General features: G+C 30.4%; 2 protein-coding genes across 5 annotated transcripts; both read left to right on the top strand.

Moving 5' to 3' along the window:
• The first annotated feature begins 265 nt into the window (after positions 1-265).
• On the top strand, positions 266-7,442 carry LOC136206142 (glucan endo-1,3-beta-glucosidase 7-like). Of its 4 annotated transcripts, XM_065997074.1 has the most exons (6): positions 302-444; positions 4,075-4,117; positions 4,227-4,305; positions 5,771-6,100; positions 6,173-6,227; positions 6,307-7,438. In XM_065997074.1, the coding sequence occupies exons 2-6, from the start codon at positions 4,115-4,117 to the stop codon at positions 6,398-6,400; spliced, it is 561 nt and encodes a 186-aa protein (XP_065853146.1). In that variant the 5' UTR covers positions 302-444; positions 4,075-4,114; the 3' UTR covers positions 6,401-7,438. The 4 variants fall into 4 exon arrangements, with proteins under 4 accessions (XP_065853145.1, XP_065853146.1, XP_065853147.1 ...); XM_065997073.1 differs by lacking the exon at positions 4,075-4,117 and having other exon boundaries at positions 266-444; XM_065997075.1 differs by having other exon boundaries at positions 303-444; positions 4,075-4,305; positions 6,307-6,805.
• Positions 441-2,043, top strand: LOC136206141 (pentatricopeptide repeat-containing protein At3g22470, mitochondrial-like). Its single transcript, XM_065997072.1, has one exon. The coding sequence runs from the start codon at positions 738-740 to the stop codon at positions 1,548-1,550; it is 813 nt and encodes a 270-aa protein (XP_065853144.1). The 5' UTR covers positions 441-737; the 3' UTR covers positions 1,551-2,043.
• Positions 7,443-16,068: the final 8,626 nt, after the last annotated feature.

Genomic DNA, 16,068 nt, shown 5'->3' with positions numbered 1-16,068 from the left:
TTTATATTTTTACTTAATATATTGTTTGGTTCTCGTATTTTGACAATATATTATTTAGTAATTAACTTTTATTTTATTCAGCAGTTTAATCTTATTAAAAAATTAAATCTTTTAATAATTTAAATATTTGAGGGATTACATTATTGAATTGAAAAAATTTAAAAACTCAACAAAAATACCCAATAAAAGTGTAGCAACTAATAATTTATTTATCTATTTATGAATCATAGTCCAATTTCTATTTTTCTCAAGGTCCAAATTCCGTTTTGGCACTCATAACATAAAGGACTTCAATTTCACAATTCAAACCATTGGATTGTCTCCGTTTCACAAATCACTCTCTTCAATTTCCTAAACCCTAACCTTAGATCCACGATGCTAAGAAGCAGCAGCAGCAGCATACGCCTTCTCTCTGCGTTTCCATCTCATCTTCATCTTCATCAGGTAATGCCTTTTTCTCTTCCTCATACTCCTTATTCCACCTCTCCAACAAAAACCTTTCATCATCTCATTTCTTTCTTCAATCACATGCTTCGTTTGAATCCACCTCCTTCTGTTATTCAATTTAACAAATTATTATCTGCATTAGTTAGATTGAACCATTCCCAGACTGTCCTTTCTTTCTCCGACCACATGGAGTTTGTGGGAATTTCACCTGATGTTTACACCGCTAATATTTTAATTAATTGCTTCTGCCGTTTACACCGTGTTGATTTTGGTTCTCTTATTTGGGGAAAATGTTCAAACTTGGTTTAAAGCCTAGCATAGTAACCTTTAATACTTTGATTAATGGCTTATGTAAACGGGGAAACCTTGTTGAAGCAGTAAACTGTTTTGACAAGATGGTTGCCTTAGGATATCAACCTAATGTACAAACTTATAATGTGATTGTCAATTGTTTATCTAAAATGGGAAAATTCACTGTGGCATTTGATTTGCTTGAGAAAATGGTTGAGAGAGGTTGTGAGCCTAATGTGGTGACATACAGTTCAATAATTGATAGCCTTTGCAAGTATGGTCTCCTTAAGGGAGCACTTCACCTGTTCTCAAGGATTAGAAGTAAAGGAATTTTACCCGATGTTGTTACCTACACTTCTTTAATTCAATGTTTATGCTATTCGGATCAGTGGGGGAAGGCTTCTATGTTGTTCAATGAAATGTTGGATCTGAACATATCACCGGATGTGAATACCTTCAGCATCTTGGTTGATGAATTTGGTAAAGAAGGAATGGTGGATAAGGCTCGATCTATGGTCGGAACAATCATTCAAAGGGGTATGGAGCCCGATGTTATTACTTACAACTCATTGATAGATGGATGTTGTTTAGATAGACAAATGCATCAAGCTAGGAATATTTTGAATGTGATGATGAGAAAGGGTTGCGATCCTAATGTTCGAACTTATAGCATATTGATTCATTGGTATTGTAAATGGAGAATGATGGATGAGGCAGAACAACTTCTTGATGAAATGCTTTGTAGAGGTTTAACTCCTAACAACTATACTTATAATGCTCTTATACGTGGAGGAAGCAATGAAGTTTTTTAAAGACTTGTTTACTCGTGGTTATATTCCAGATGTAATAGGATACTCAACTTTGTTATACGGCTTCTGTGAACTTAAGAATTTTGATGTTGTCTTGGACCTACTACATGAAATGAAGAAAAACAAGTTGAAGCCTGATATATTTGTATATGGTATTCTAATGGATGGGATAGAGGGCGAGCCTTGGCGCAACGGTAAACGTTGTTGTCGTGTGACCAAGAGGTCATGGGTTCGAGTCTTAGGAGCGGCCTCTTGCCAAATAAATTGGCAGGGGAAGGCTTTGCCCCCAGTACACCCTTGTGGTGGGACCCCTCCCCGGACCCTCGCTCAGCGGGGACGCGTAGTGCGACCGGGCCGCCCTTTTTTATTCTAATGGATGGGATGTGCAAAGCTGGGAGGTTGAAAGATGCAAAGAAATTATTTTCCATGCTTTCTGTTGAAGGGTTGCAACCTAATGTTCGTACATATACTATAATAATTGGTGGACTTTGCAAAGAAGGTCTATTAGATGAAGCATATAATGTGTTTAGGAAAATGGAAGAAAATGGATGGTCGCCGGATAGTTGTTCTTACAATGTGATTATTCATGGATTTTTATGGCATAAGAATTTGTCGAAGGGGATGGAGCTCATACATGAAATGCGTGAACAAGGGTTTTCTGCCGATAACACCACATTAGCTTTGGTAGTGGATCTGTTATGCAAGAAGGATATTGTTCTGGAAAATTTGTAAGTCCATCCTAAAGACTTGTTTCTATGCTGCTCCTATAGTGAGTCAAAGGTGCAATTCATTTCTCTTATTTGAACATTTCTGGTGGTATGTGTTGATTGTTTTTCCGATGCTCTTATGATGAATATGTCTTTATTGTTTGATTTCAATTCTTGAGTTGGTGTTTCTTTGATGGATTAATTTGGTTTCTTATAAATTTGTGTCTTATTTTGATGTCATATTATATAGTTGTATAAAATCAAATAAATCCTTAATAGCCCGTAAACATATCTTGAGCTTTATTCAGTGTTGTGTTAGCAGTGGTTTCATTTAATCTAGGGATAAGGTACCAAAATAAGCCTAAGGTTTTTGGGAAAGTACAAATTTAGGCTCGACGTTCAAAATAGCACCAATATAAGCTTAACGTTTACAATATAGCATCAATTTAGACTTCACGTACAAAATAGCACAAATATAGGCTTAACGTTTACAAAATAATACGAATTTAAGCTTTACGTTTACAAAATATATCCAATTTAAGCTAAACGTCACAATTAAATTAACCATATTATATTTTTTCCTATTAATTTTATATGTTATCTTTTTATTTAGTTCTATTTTCTTATTTATTATAATACAATTAATTAGTTTTCTTGCCCATTAAAACCTTATATTTGTTTTTCATCAACCATTCCATGACTCCTAAATTCCATGGCTCATGTAATATATGCAAATTAAAAGTAATTGAATATCCACAATATTTTGAACACTAGTTAAAATAATATTGATACATGTCAGTGTTCGAAATATTGTGGATATTCAATTACTTTTAGTTTGCATATATTACATGAGCAATGAAATTTAGTAGTCATGGAATCATTTATGAAAAACGAATATAAGATTTTAATGGGCAATAAAAAGGGCGGCCCGGTCGCATTACGCGTCCCCGCTCCTAAGATTTTAATGGGCAATAATACTAATTAATTGTATTATAATAAATAAGAATATAGAACTAAATAAAAAGATAACATATAAAGTTAATAGGGAATGAATATAATATGATTAATTTAATTACGACGTTTAGCTTAAATTGTATATATTTTGTAAAACGTTAAGCTTAAATTCGTATTATTTTGTAAACGTTAAGTCTATGTTGGTGCTATTTTGTACGTGAGGCCTAAATTGATACTATATTATAAACGTTAAGCCTAAATTGATATTATGTTGTAAACGTTAAGCCTATATTGGTGCTATTTTGAACGTTGAGCCTAAATTGGTACTTCCCCAAAAATCTTAGGCCTATTTTGATACCTTATCCCTTTAATCTGTTTTACAGGTGTGATTTTTTGGAGTTGTGTTAGTATCCAAGCTATAAGTTAGGTGGCCTTCTGTATGCATCTTCCCATAAAATCATCAATCGATTCCATGTTTAGTGAATCATTTGGACATGGCACTTTTTGACTAATTGAGCAGCTTTTGTTTTTCAGAAACATGTTATATTGTTTTTCTTTGTGTGGCTTGAACAAATTCTGTTAGGCTTGTCCATAATAATTTGCGTAATGATTATTTATGCAATGAAACTAAAAGGAACAACAATTTCTCTCTTAATGAGCCTCAATTAATCAGTAAGTGTAGGTTCTAAGTGCAGGAAATTGAAACACGGACTTGTTTTAGATTATTAGAATGTCACTAGAAATCCTGTAACTCAATCTCATAACTGACTGTAACATCTGAGGTTTTAGATTAATTATTTTTTTTATTTACACAATTATTTTCCAGTGAAGTGATATGCATTTCCTTTTTTGTTACCGTGGATCAGGTAGAAGTTCTTGTCTTGTTTCTATCTGAAATCAATCTCTATGGTATGAATCCAAGAAAGAGAAATGGTTTTGATTGTAGTTAATGGATAACTCAGCAGATTAATTCCCAGATTATCACAATTCTGCATATCCAACGCTATTTGATCTTCAGTTCAGCAATCGGATGAGCTGTAAGGAGACTCTTTCCATCTCGACGAACTCGAATCCCCGGCTCAAGGCAAAAACCAAATGTAAATTTTCATTTCTATATATAACCTTTTGGACCTATTTATATTATCAGCACCACTGCAAATTAACTTTAAGGTATAACTTGTCTTGCATAATCAATTTGACTCAAAATGAATTTTATGTGATTAATTTAGTTCACAGTTTTTGTTATGTTAATCCAATATCTACACCTGAGAGTATCTGATTAGTATGTTTTTTGGTATATGATTACTATGTGTCATTACGGGTTTAAGGGCCAAATTTAATACCTTATTATGGACAAATAAGTTAAAGGGCCAAATTTGAAGCTTTATTGATCAATCTGTTCACGAGTTTGGTTGGGTCGGGCTCAAATAAGTGTTAAGGAAAATAATTTCTAATTTCAGTACGTTCAACAAAAAAAAAAAAAAAAAATATAAGAATGGGTTGGAACTATCCAGTCCAAGGGTTGATAGATGCATATTATGGTGCTATGTTTTTCATGTGAATGCAATTCGATTACTTGTTGAAGTTTCTTTCAAATATGGGAAAATTGTAGGGTTTATTCATGTTGTGTTGAATTAGCGAAACATAATATTAGATGCAATGAAATATTAGTATGATTTGTTGTAGTTTTTTTTTTTTTTTTTGAAACTGATTTGTTGTAGTTAATAGGTTTGAGATGGAAAGACATTATTCTCTTTGTATGTCTATTTTAATTAGTCTTGATGTTTTCCCTGAGAAAGATTACGGAATATCACACTTGATGTTTTCTGATGCATGATCTAATAAAGTGTAAAGATTTATAAATCCAAAAAATGAAGTGAGCCCATGCATCTAGAAAGAGAAAAGCGTTTAATTTGGTTTGAAGAAATGGGTGATTCCTCTCAACTTTTAACTGCCTTTATATTTTTATTAGGCATTACTGTTATTACTTACTCATTAATTAGATATGAGAGAGAGAGAGTCTTAAATTGTATTAGTAGCTGTTTCTTTTGTTGTGGGAAGGAGAGGAATAAAATAAAAAGAGGCTTTGAAATCTTCCTTCTTCCTTGTTGCTTTCATCTACATCTACTACAAAGTTGAGTATGACAAAGACTATATTGGTTTTACAATTATGCCTTTTCCTGGCTGGTATGTTATCTTTCCCTTGTTTAATTTGTTCATTACCACACCCACCCATTTTTATTGTTTTTCCGTAGTGTAACTTGTAACATTTTAATTAGTTTGATCTTCTCTCCTTTCTTTTTCAAGAAACTGCTCTCTTATTGATGCCATTTGTCTTTTTTTCAAGAAACTGCTCAAACTTGTTCTGCAACCATTATTATTCCTACTAATCATCTATTTCTTTTTTTTAATTATTTCATTTCCTTTTGATATTTTAATTTATGGCATTAACGGGTAACTTTTCTTTGAATTTGGCGTTTAATTATGTGATGCTTTAATTAATATACGTTACTTGTAAAGTCAGTCTTAGTTGATACCTTATTTATATATGTATTGGAATAGTGGTGAAAATGGAGGGAAAGGTAGAAGAGAAAGCAGAAACAATGACAAGAATGTCACCACCAGAAGGAAACACAACATTCCTAGGAGGCACAACTTGGTGTATAGCACGTGCTGGAGTGTCCCATATTGACTTGCAGAATGCATTAGATTGGGCGTGCGGTTTAGGCATGGCTAATTGCACTGCTATTCAAAACGGTGGCGTATGCTACCAACCAAACACACTTCTCTCACATGCCTCTTATGCTTTCAATAACTATTACCAGCAAAATGGGAATTCTGACATTGCTTGCAATTTTGGAGGAACGGCTACTCTTACTAAATATAATCCCAGTATGTACTTTCGTATCATCAATTCAATTCAATTCAAATGATACCAAATTAAAACTAGTTTCAATGTTACAGGTTATGGGAATTGCGTATATCCATATGCTGCTACTCCATCTGGAACTGGAATAGGGTATGTATCTTCTTCTTATACTCCTTAATATTAAATTGAGTATGTATATCATATGTGAGTAGTTTGTACATATGAACAGATCCGAGAGGTCATCCTCGGTCAAGTATAGACCCAACTTCTTTTTATGGATCAAGTTTGCTGGGATTTTGCTGCTTTTGTATTCGAGAAGCTGATTGATTCTTAATTGCGGATGAAGCTGCCTTTTTATTCTTAACTTTGGAAATCAAATTACTATTACTATTTAATTAAGTTGGTTGCAGATCTATATGTGTTGTGTATTTATATGAAAAGATTAAAGATAGAATCAAATAAATTAGACAAAAAGAAAGAAAAGAGGCAATGGCACTGATATGGTTTATAATTTAGGATTTAGGATTTACTTTTTAGGGCCTAAAATTTTATATAAATAATGAACTAGAAAATATATAATTAGTTAATTATATAGTGTTAATATTTTATCGATTAAAATGTTATGTTACATTAAATCATTGGTCTCGGCACTACGTCATCATATGATAGATATGACAAAGTTTAAAGGAAACTGGGCAAGTGATAGATTCTTTCTCTGAATCTATAAATTCAAATCATTACTAATATGACAAAAGAACAATTATCTATTAAGAAGTCTTGTTAGATTCAGAAACGTTTCAAAGAAAACTCAGAAATGTTTCCCACAGTCCTTGGCCTCGACAGATTCAGACACCTTTGATGAACTTTGATGTTGTAAGCTTTACAGAACTTATCTAAGATGTTTCTTTTTTGGGTAAATTACACCCATGGCCATTGAACTTTATCTATTTTCACATTATGGCCACTGAACTTCATTTCTTCCCGGTATGGTCTCTGAGCTTTACACTTTTTAATATCGGTGGCCACTTAACGCTTCAAAACGACCGTTGACGGCTAAAAACAAAAAAACCAAAGTGTTAATAATATTCTAAGAAACTTTAATTCTTGAAATTTTTTGTTTTGAGGTCATTTGGGTGTTGTTTGCTTAGAAGAGAGAAAGTGAATTTTTAAAGAGAGAAAGCTTCAAAAAATGTGATTTTCGAAAATAAAAAATGTGGTTTCACAGTAAATGTCGTTCTGAACAACTTTAATTTTTGAATATTTTCATTTTGAGGTCGTTAACGGTCATTTTGAGAAGTTAGTTAAAATTAAGTTGCCACCGGTGTTAAAAAGTATAAAGTTTAGTGGCCATACCGGAAAGAAATGAAGTTCAGTGGACATAATGTGAAAATGGTAAAGTTCAGTGTAATTTACCCTTTCTTTTTTTATGTAATTAGATTACAGACTGTTAGTATATATGGTTTATCAATTCAAATATATTCTGTCCAAGTTGTTTTAGGCATTGAATTGAATTGAGTAATAGCTTAGCTCAGAAGTATGTGTATGAATTGTAATTCATTTTTAACCAGAAAATGCACCATCGTGATGATCAATTAGCCAATTTTATTGCTTTTATGACTATTTTATTAACATCCATATTATGGGTGGTTTCGGCGGCCGGGGCACCTGTCCCCCTCCAAGCCAACCCCTAACTTTGATGTGGGTTTTTTTTTTACATGAAGGATTGTGAAGCGATTAAGTGGTTAGACATCCCAACTAGGTTGACATTCCTAACACACCCAATCAATCCGAAATATTATTAATAAAAAAAGAAAAATTACAAATGGAGGAGAAAGAAAATAAAAAAGGTTCAAAACAGAAAATTAAGGAAAACGAACATGTGCAACATTACATAAATCGTCAAAAACAGACGATTGACAAAAATGAGGAGCTGAATGCCACCATGTAAGAGCACAAGCTGTTTTGCCAAAACGGGCAAGTTGATCCGCCGCCTGATTGCCATCTCGATAGATATGAGTGATTCTGCAATTCATATTGGAAAATCTAGATAAACACTGAAGCCATTCTTGTCTGAATTCATTGTTTCTGCATATCCAGAATTGTGGTATTATAAAAATGGCCTAATGCTTCCCTAGCCCTCTTAACTTGTCTAAATTGGTCATTTTACCCCCTCAACTCATCGAATGTCCTATTTACCTTCTTAACTTCATAAAAGTGGTATTTCTCACCCCCTCAACTTGTCCATTTATCTCCCCCAACTCATAGAATGTTCAATTTACCGCCTTAACTCCATAAAAGTGGTATTTTTCACCCCTTACAATCCGTTATCGAAGTCTAAATTGATAACTTTTTTTAAACGTTAAACCTATATTTATGTTATTTTGTAAGTGGAACCTAAATTGATACTTCCCCAAAAATCATATGCCTACTTTGGTACATTATCCCTACATATAATGTATTTAACTTGTTTATATTAATGTTCTTGTTATTTATATTTTTTATTCATTCTTTCTCTTTTCAACTTTTTTGATTCTATAAAGGGATAAGAAATACCATTTTTTATGGAGTTAAGAGGGTAAATAGGATCATAAGTGGTGAGAAATACCACTTTTATGGAGTTAAAAGGGTAAATAGGATATTCGATGAGTTGAGAAGGGGTAAAAAATAAATTTGGACAAGTGAAGGGGTGAGAAATACTATTTTTATGGAGTTAAGGGGGTAAATAGAACATTCGATAAGTTGGAGGGGTAAAATGACCAATTTAAACAAGTTAAGGGGATTGGAGAAGCATTAAGCTTATAAAAATATACACTTAATTTGGCTGGCAAGAGATATGGAAGCTTTTCTTTTCGGCTATTACTTAAAGCTCATCCACTTGGGCATGATTTTTCTCTTAAAGACTACATGGAAATCCACATTCTTATATTTGCCTTTATTACTTGCAGACAAGGTAAAACTCACCAGAAATGTTGATGTATTATATAAGATAGTTGATTATATGCCAACTAAGCGTCATAATAGATGAGAATATGATTTTTTTTTTTAATTTTTCTTGTTGTGGCTTAGGATACGGTATATGGCTACCTGTCTACTATAAACTAGTCGAAAACCCGTGCAATGTACGGGGTATGAAACTTTTATATAATTTAGATAAATAAATAAATTGACATATTTACTTTTAAATAATTTTATATCATGCTATGGAAAAAATTTATATTATGTATATTTAAAATTAATATATATTTTTTAATGATAATTCAAATTAAATTAATTTTAAAAATAATTGACTACTTTTTTTTATATAGAATTTTAACTAATGATGAATGATTTATTTATTTTTACAAAATTCAATGATTTGTACTTTTTAGGAATTTTAATACATTTTCATATTCTAAATATTATGTGAAACAATAATAATAAAATAGCAGATTAATTAAGAAATATATTAGAATATAATAAAAAACCAAAAATTGAATTAAACTATAATTAAAATTAAATATTATATTTACGATACAAAATAATTACAATATAGGTTAAACAAAAATTGAATTAAACTACAATTAAAATTAAATATTATATCTACGATACAAAAGAATTACAATCTATGTTAAAATGGAAGCAATATCAATATATTATTCTATAAACTATTACAATCAATACTTTTCTAATGTTGCATATAAAGAAACTTTATCAATTCAATAATGTTACATATAAAAAAAATAAAATTCGTAAGAATTAGTCACAAATTCATCTTGATGATAATTATTTTGGTTGATGGAATTTCATGATCACCAAGTATTCGAATTCAATTATTCATTCTGCTACAATAAACCAATATATCTAATTGAATCAGTTTAAGATTATGATTTCTCCTATTTTCATCTCGTAATATCTCATCAAGACATTCGATCAATTTGTTCTTTATTCTTTCACTATATAGAATATCAGCCATACTCGCAGATATCACTTATTTGACTTCATTAATATTTTCTAATAATTATATATTCTTGAATTTTGTAAGTAAGAAAAACAAACAAAAGAATTGAAAAAAAAAATGAAGGGACGAAAAAGATAATTAGGAGAGAATCATCTTCCTCTCGGGTTTTTTTTTTTTTTGAAAATAAGAGAGAACGTCGAGACATAAGCGTATAAAGAGAAGAGTGAAAATATTTTTTACCCATTAATTAAACATTTTATTTTTTCTTAATGAAATATTAAATCCATAAATTAATTTTAGTTAAATAGATTTAAATCGCAATTGTAACCACTCAGTATAATAAAAACGTTTTATAATTAATATGTGAAATTAATTATATTAATTAGAATCATTATGCTCAACATTCGAGAATTTGAAGAGATTCAAATAATAATATTTTCTTAATTAATATTTTTCAATAATTTGTCATATGATCATATTTCATTTTCATCTGTTAAAAACTCTTGAAATACTAACAATTTTTGTACGAACCATAATATAATAGGTAAAAATTATATAAGCCAATATTGCAAAAGCAATTATCTCAATATCCATAATTAATGTACATTTTTAGGATTTTGAGCATCAAAATTTATTTTTATTTACCTTGATTTTGAATTCGTCTCTAGCATAATCCACATTTTTCAAGAATAAACATCTTATCAAGCGTATTAGACGCTTACAATCTCATTGTCTAGAAAATTGGGAAAAAATAACTTCTTGATAATAATAATAATAATAATATAACATAATTTATATTGAAATAAACTTCATTGTAAGTATAATATTCCAATATCTTTTTAATATTTTATTTAATATGTCTCAAACTTCAATGAACAACTATCATGTGAAACTTTATATCTATTTGTACCAAAATGCATAAAAATAAAAAATACAATCCAGATCAATTAGCTAAACTCAAACTAAAAAAATGAGTGGATTTCAAAATGTTCCGAATTAGAAAAATTAATCTAACTTCAATTAAAACTAAAAATTGAGTTCATAAAAATCCGAAAATCTAAATTTTAGTTAGAGGTAACAATCAAAACGATAACACCTAGGAACATATACTAAAAAATAATGCAAATATACAAAATTTTTATTTTAGTCATTTTGAAAAATAAATAAATAAAAAGAAAACATGGATAAGGTAGCGAGAGGTATGGAATCTGGATAACGACAAAAAGGGAATTTCATCTCTGAAAGATGAAACTATAACAATAATTGTTTAATAAAAATAAAACAACAACACAATTGAGAAAGCCAAAAATTGAGTTCATATAAAGCCGAAAATCTAAATTTTAGTTAAGAGTTAGCAATTGAAACGATAACACCTAGCAACATATATTAAAAAAGAATACAAATTTACAAAATCTTTATTTTAGTCATTTTGAAAAAAAAAACAAATAAAAAAGAAAACATGGATAAGGTAGCGAGAGATATGGAACCTGGGTAACGACAGAAATGGAATTTCATCTCTGAAAAATGAAACTATAACAACTATTGTTTAATAAAAAGAAAACAACAACATAATTGAGAACAGAAATAACTACAACATATGAAAAAAAATCGAATAATTACCTTGAGAAACATAAGAACTTTTGTGTTTTTCGGTTTTAGTTGTTCATGAATCTTCTATTTCTATCGGATTTCTTTAATTGAAGCTATCAGTTTGAAAAAAAAAAGACAAATAAAAAAGAAAACATGGATAAGATAGCGAGAGGTATAGAACCTGGGTAACAACAGAAATGAATCTGAAGGATGAAACTATAATAACTATTGTTTAATAAAAATAAAACAACAACATAATTGAGAACAAAATAACTACAACATATGAAAAAAATCGAATATTTACCTTCAGAAATATAATATTATCTATCGTGACCAATGAATATAATGGTGGAATACTATCTATCATGCTTTATATAAAAGTTTATTTGTGACTTTTGGATTTCCTTTGCTTTGTGTTTTTTCATCTTCCCGTAACTCTTCCTTTCTTTTATTATTTTAATTAATAGGCTAATAATTATTTAATATATTATAAATATAAATAATTATTTAATATATTATAAATATAAATTTGTTATTTTTAATTAATTAAATATTTTTAATCTGATTTTTTACTACATTGACAACTCATCAAAAAGACTTCTAAAACACTTATTCTCATTTCTCTCTGCTTTCGTAATTATATATAGTATAGATGTTAGTGGTGGCGTTTAGTTGATATATAGCTTTAACTGTATTGAAATGAAATATAAAGTTGGAAGATTTTTGTGAAAGAGTCTAAACTTTAGTCACTGTTGATGTTGCCATTGGTTGAAGTGGAAAATTAGGATGACAATGTTTTCAACAACTCTCTTTGATCATACCTTTCCTTTCCTACTTGAAATAAAATGAAATGCCTAATTGTCACCATTTCTGTCTTCACAATTCAAAACCTTGTATTTCCAGAGATTTAATGATTCTAAAATTAACTCATGAAAGAAATGCTAGAATTAATATGCCCAATAACACAAAAATTGTCCTCCTTATTTATCATTTGATTTCCTAAGGATGAACAAGTTAGATAGCTCACATAATTAGGATGTTTTAAACAACCTATAACTCTCTGTTTTGGGGATGATGTTCAAACTTGGTGTATAGCCTACCATCATAACCTTTAATACTTTGATAAAAATGAAGGGAGAGAGGAGGTAGGTTCTATTTTTTTTTTTCAATTTGGAAGGGATGAGGGTATTTTAGTAATTTTATATTAGGGAGTGAATTTTTTACTTTTAAAGTGGTCAAAATGCTGACGTGGCAACATTGACCGGTCATTTTTTACCGGCTGTACACTTTAGTGTGAAAAAATTTGGTTGTATATCAGGTATGTAATTTACCCTGATTAAAGTAGAAGAAACGATTGTCCCCAAACTAAGGGGCTGTTTGGTTAGACAATTTTATAGTAGGGAATGAGAATGAAAATGATTCATTCTGTTTCTTAATGTTTGGTTTTACAATTTTAATCTCGGAATGGGAATCATATTCCATTATCTATGGGAATCATTCATTCCCTCCTCCCTCCCTATCAATCAATTTTCATTCCCATTTCCTTCCAAATTTACAGCACAAAAAAATGATCCCACGATTGGTTATATTTCTTTTGGTGCTAGATCCACGTTTTTTTGTTTAGATACACTACTAAGCAACTACAAATTGCTTTTAATAACTACCCACATATACATAATAGAGAAATTCTATGATGAGCCAGGACCACCACATTAGCTATGGTCCCTACCAATAATTATTTGACACCTAATTAACTAATACACATCATATTACTAATTAATTTAATTTTCCACCTAATTAACTAATAGATATCAGATTATTTATTTGATTCTTTAGGTTTTTTTAACGTTCAGTTTTCATTCCCTCCCTTATCACATCTGTAGCACCGCTTGAAGATTGCAATTTCCGATTAACATTTGCAACTCCGATTGGGAATGGAAATTTCCGATGAATAAATCTGTTTCCAATTTTATTAATTTTTTTAAAGCAGATTGAAAACTGCAAATTCGGATAAACACTTGCAGCTCCAATTGAAAATGGCAATTTCCCATAAATACATGAATCTGTTTCCAGTTTTCTATATAATTAAAATTACTATTAACTTTTTTTTATGAGGCTTTAATTTCAAATCAAATATATATAGTCTGCAATGTTTAACTAAAGCTTGAAATTGGGTTAGTTTCCCGCAAATGATAATGAATTCCGCCAAATGATACTTTATTTTTTGGTAAACTGCATAAAGACACCCTGACTTTTCATTTTTTGGTTCATTAAGTTTTTTATTTTTTTATTTAGATACATTAAACCTTTTTTATGTGATCTATGAATACGTTAAGCTATTTTTTTATGTGATTATGGACTTATATAGGATAAAAAATACGGCTTAATGTATCTAAATAAAAGATCAAAAGTTTTATGAATAAAACATAAAAGATAAGGAACCTTTTTAACCTATCTTTTTCATCTCAACCACATCATAACCTTGAAGGATTTTTATTAATTTTGTTGTTTTCGTCAATGTATCATCATAATTAGCTTAAGGGGCCTTTTTGAACCATTTTAATTTCATGGCTCAAATTCTACTAAATGTGGCGTTTACTAATTCCATATATTTGATGTTATGTTATGTTTTTTTTTTTTATGAAATGATATTCAGTAACAAATGACAATAAACTCTGCAAATAATACTTTATTCTTCTTCAGACACAAAGATATTACAAAGAAAATGATCTTTGAAGTTGACCCAAATCCTAAAAACGTGAAAACAAGAGAAACTCACTTGCCTAGTGGCTCCAAAGAATAAAAATGTATATTTCCTGATCAATAGAATGAGTAGAGTATAAACTCACCTGTCTATTGAATAAAAAGAGACATAATCTAAAGTTAACAATAGTATCCATCATATAATCCTAAAATCAATTCCAATACAAAAAAAAAATATGAAAACACCAAAATCCATAAGGAGTTAAAATCAGATGAGATCTTCAATGGTCTGTACTCAATTTTGAGGGGGAATTTTGGAAGATGATGGCCAATGTTCAACCTTATAAGACAAAAAAAAAAAGTATATATGAAAAGATAAAGAAACCAAAATATTTTGTACAATATCATGAAATTTTACCTGAGATGAACCCATAGTTGAATCAATGTTTTGGAGCATGTATGTAAAGGACATTGGTAAACCAATGCTATTTTCATTGAAAACCTAAAGGAATAAACTAATTTTAACAAGAATATAAAAAGTTAAAGCAAAAAAAATATAAACAAGAAAAAAATTGCATTACCTGATTCGAAATTGGCAATGACAATGGAAATGAAGTTGGCTCTTGAATTTCCATATTGGGAGGAAAATGAGAATAAGGGAAACTATGTGCAACCATTTGAGGTGAAGCAATGAACTAAATATAACATAACTTGTTAATTACATTCATATTCCTACATCACTTTGAATTATATATAACAGATATTTAAATAATTATACCTCATGATTTTTGTTAGGATCCGCATGAGCAAAAGAGGTAGTGCACCCATCAATATCTGAATTCACTTCTTTCTTTTTCCGTTTGACATTTTCTGTATACATGACATAATATAAGCATTTAAATACATTGACATGAATATAATAAATAATTATAAACTTTTGATAAACTTACCAGATTTAGACGAAACTTTTCTAGCTTTTCCTTTACGACGTTCAAAGTGACCTTTAAGTCTAGAATTTGAAGCCCCTTTTGGTTTGGCACTTGGAGGATTTAAAACAGGTTCGGTGTCATTATCAAGGTCTGTTATTTTTTTATTCTTCTTCAGAAAATGAGAACTCCTATCTTCATCAGTTTGAGGCTCCTCCGAATCCAATGTAAACAGCAAAGTGTCTATTTCAATATTAAGATTATTTAAACCATCTCTACAAACTCTCCTACAAGTTTCATTGCCTTGACTTTTTGTAACCATATCATAAGCACATCTCATCATCTCATTCCGAAACACAGAATCTAGCCCAAACATAGCCATATTAGTTACCTCTCCCTCTCATTGTCCACATAATCTATTTCTTGCATTCTTTGTCCACCGACGCAGTATACAACTTTCAGGAATTTTTATCACATTATTAATATTCAAAACACAAATATGGAGTCGGCAAAAGGACAAAGGGCACATATAAAGGGCAAAAAAGTGACAATCACACACATATGAAAAGCAACAACCGAAAGAAAATATATATATCAGAGTGGTTTGTTACATGGTTTTTACATACAAAAGTCCAAATATAAGTTAAGCTATGCTACAGCTTCCTCTCCTTCGCCCCTAATGCCCTCCTGGACTGCGGCGACTCCCTCATCTCCTCCGGTAGGAGGATCTACTTCAAGCGAATCCTCAACCCTTGAATCGGTAACCGCTTCAGTAACCTCTTCGGTGAGAGGTACCTCTTGCACAGGTTGAGAAACGGCTTGGGGTGCCTCTCCT

Source organism: Euphorbia lathyris, chromosome 9 (genome assembly GCF_963576675.1).
Source record: "Euphorbia lathyris chromosome 9, ddEupLath1.1, whole genome shotgun sequence".
NCBI lineage: Eukaryota > Viridiplantae > Streptophyta > Magnoliopsida > Malpighiales > Euphorbiaceae > Euphorbia > Euphorbia lathyris.
Note: the sequence above shows the minus strand (reverse complement) of the source record. Positions and strands in the feature narration are given on the sequence as shown.

Bases quoted from the DNA above. Each gene is read 5' to 3' on its own strand.
- LOC136206142 (XM_065997073.1), top strand. From the start codon at position 376: ATGCTAAGAAGCAGCAGCAGCAGCATACGCCTTCTCTCTGCGTTTCCA. The intron at 445-4,226 runs GTAATGCCTTTT...TTTGATCTTCAG, and splicing joins CTCATCTTCATCTTCATCAG to TTCAGCAATCGGATGAGCTG. The intron at 4,306-5,770 runs GTAAATTTTCAT...GTATTGGAATAG, and splicing joins GCTCAAGGCAAAAACCAAAT to TGGTGAAAATGGAGGGAAAG.
- LOC136206141 (XM_065997072.1), top strand. From the start codon at position 738: ATGTTCAAACTTGGTTTAAAGCCTAGCATAGTAACCTTTAATACTTTG.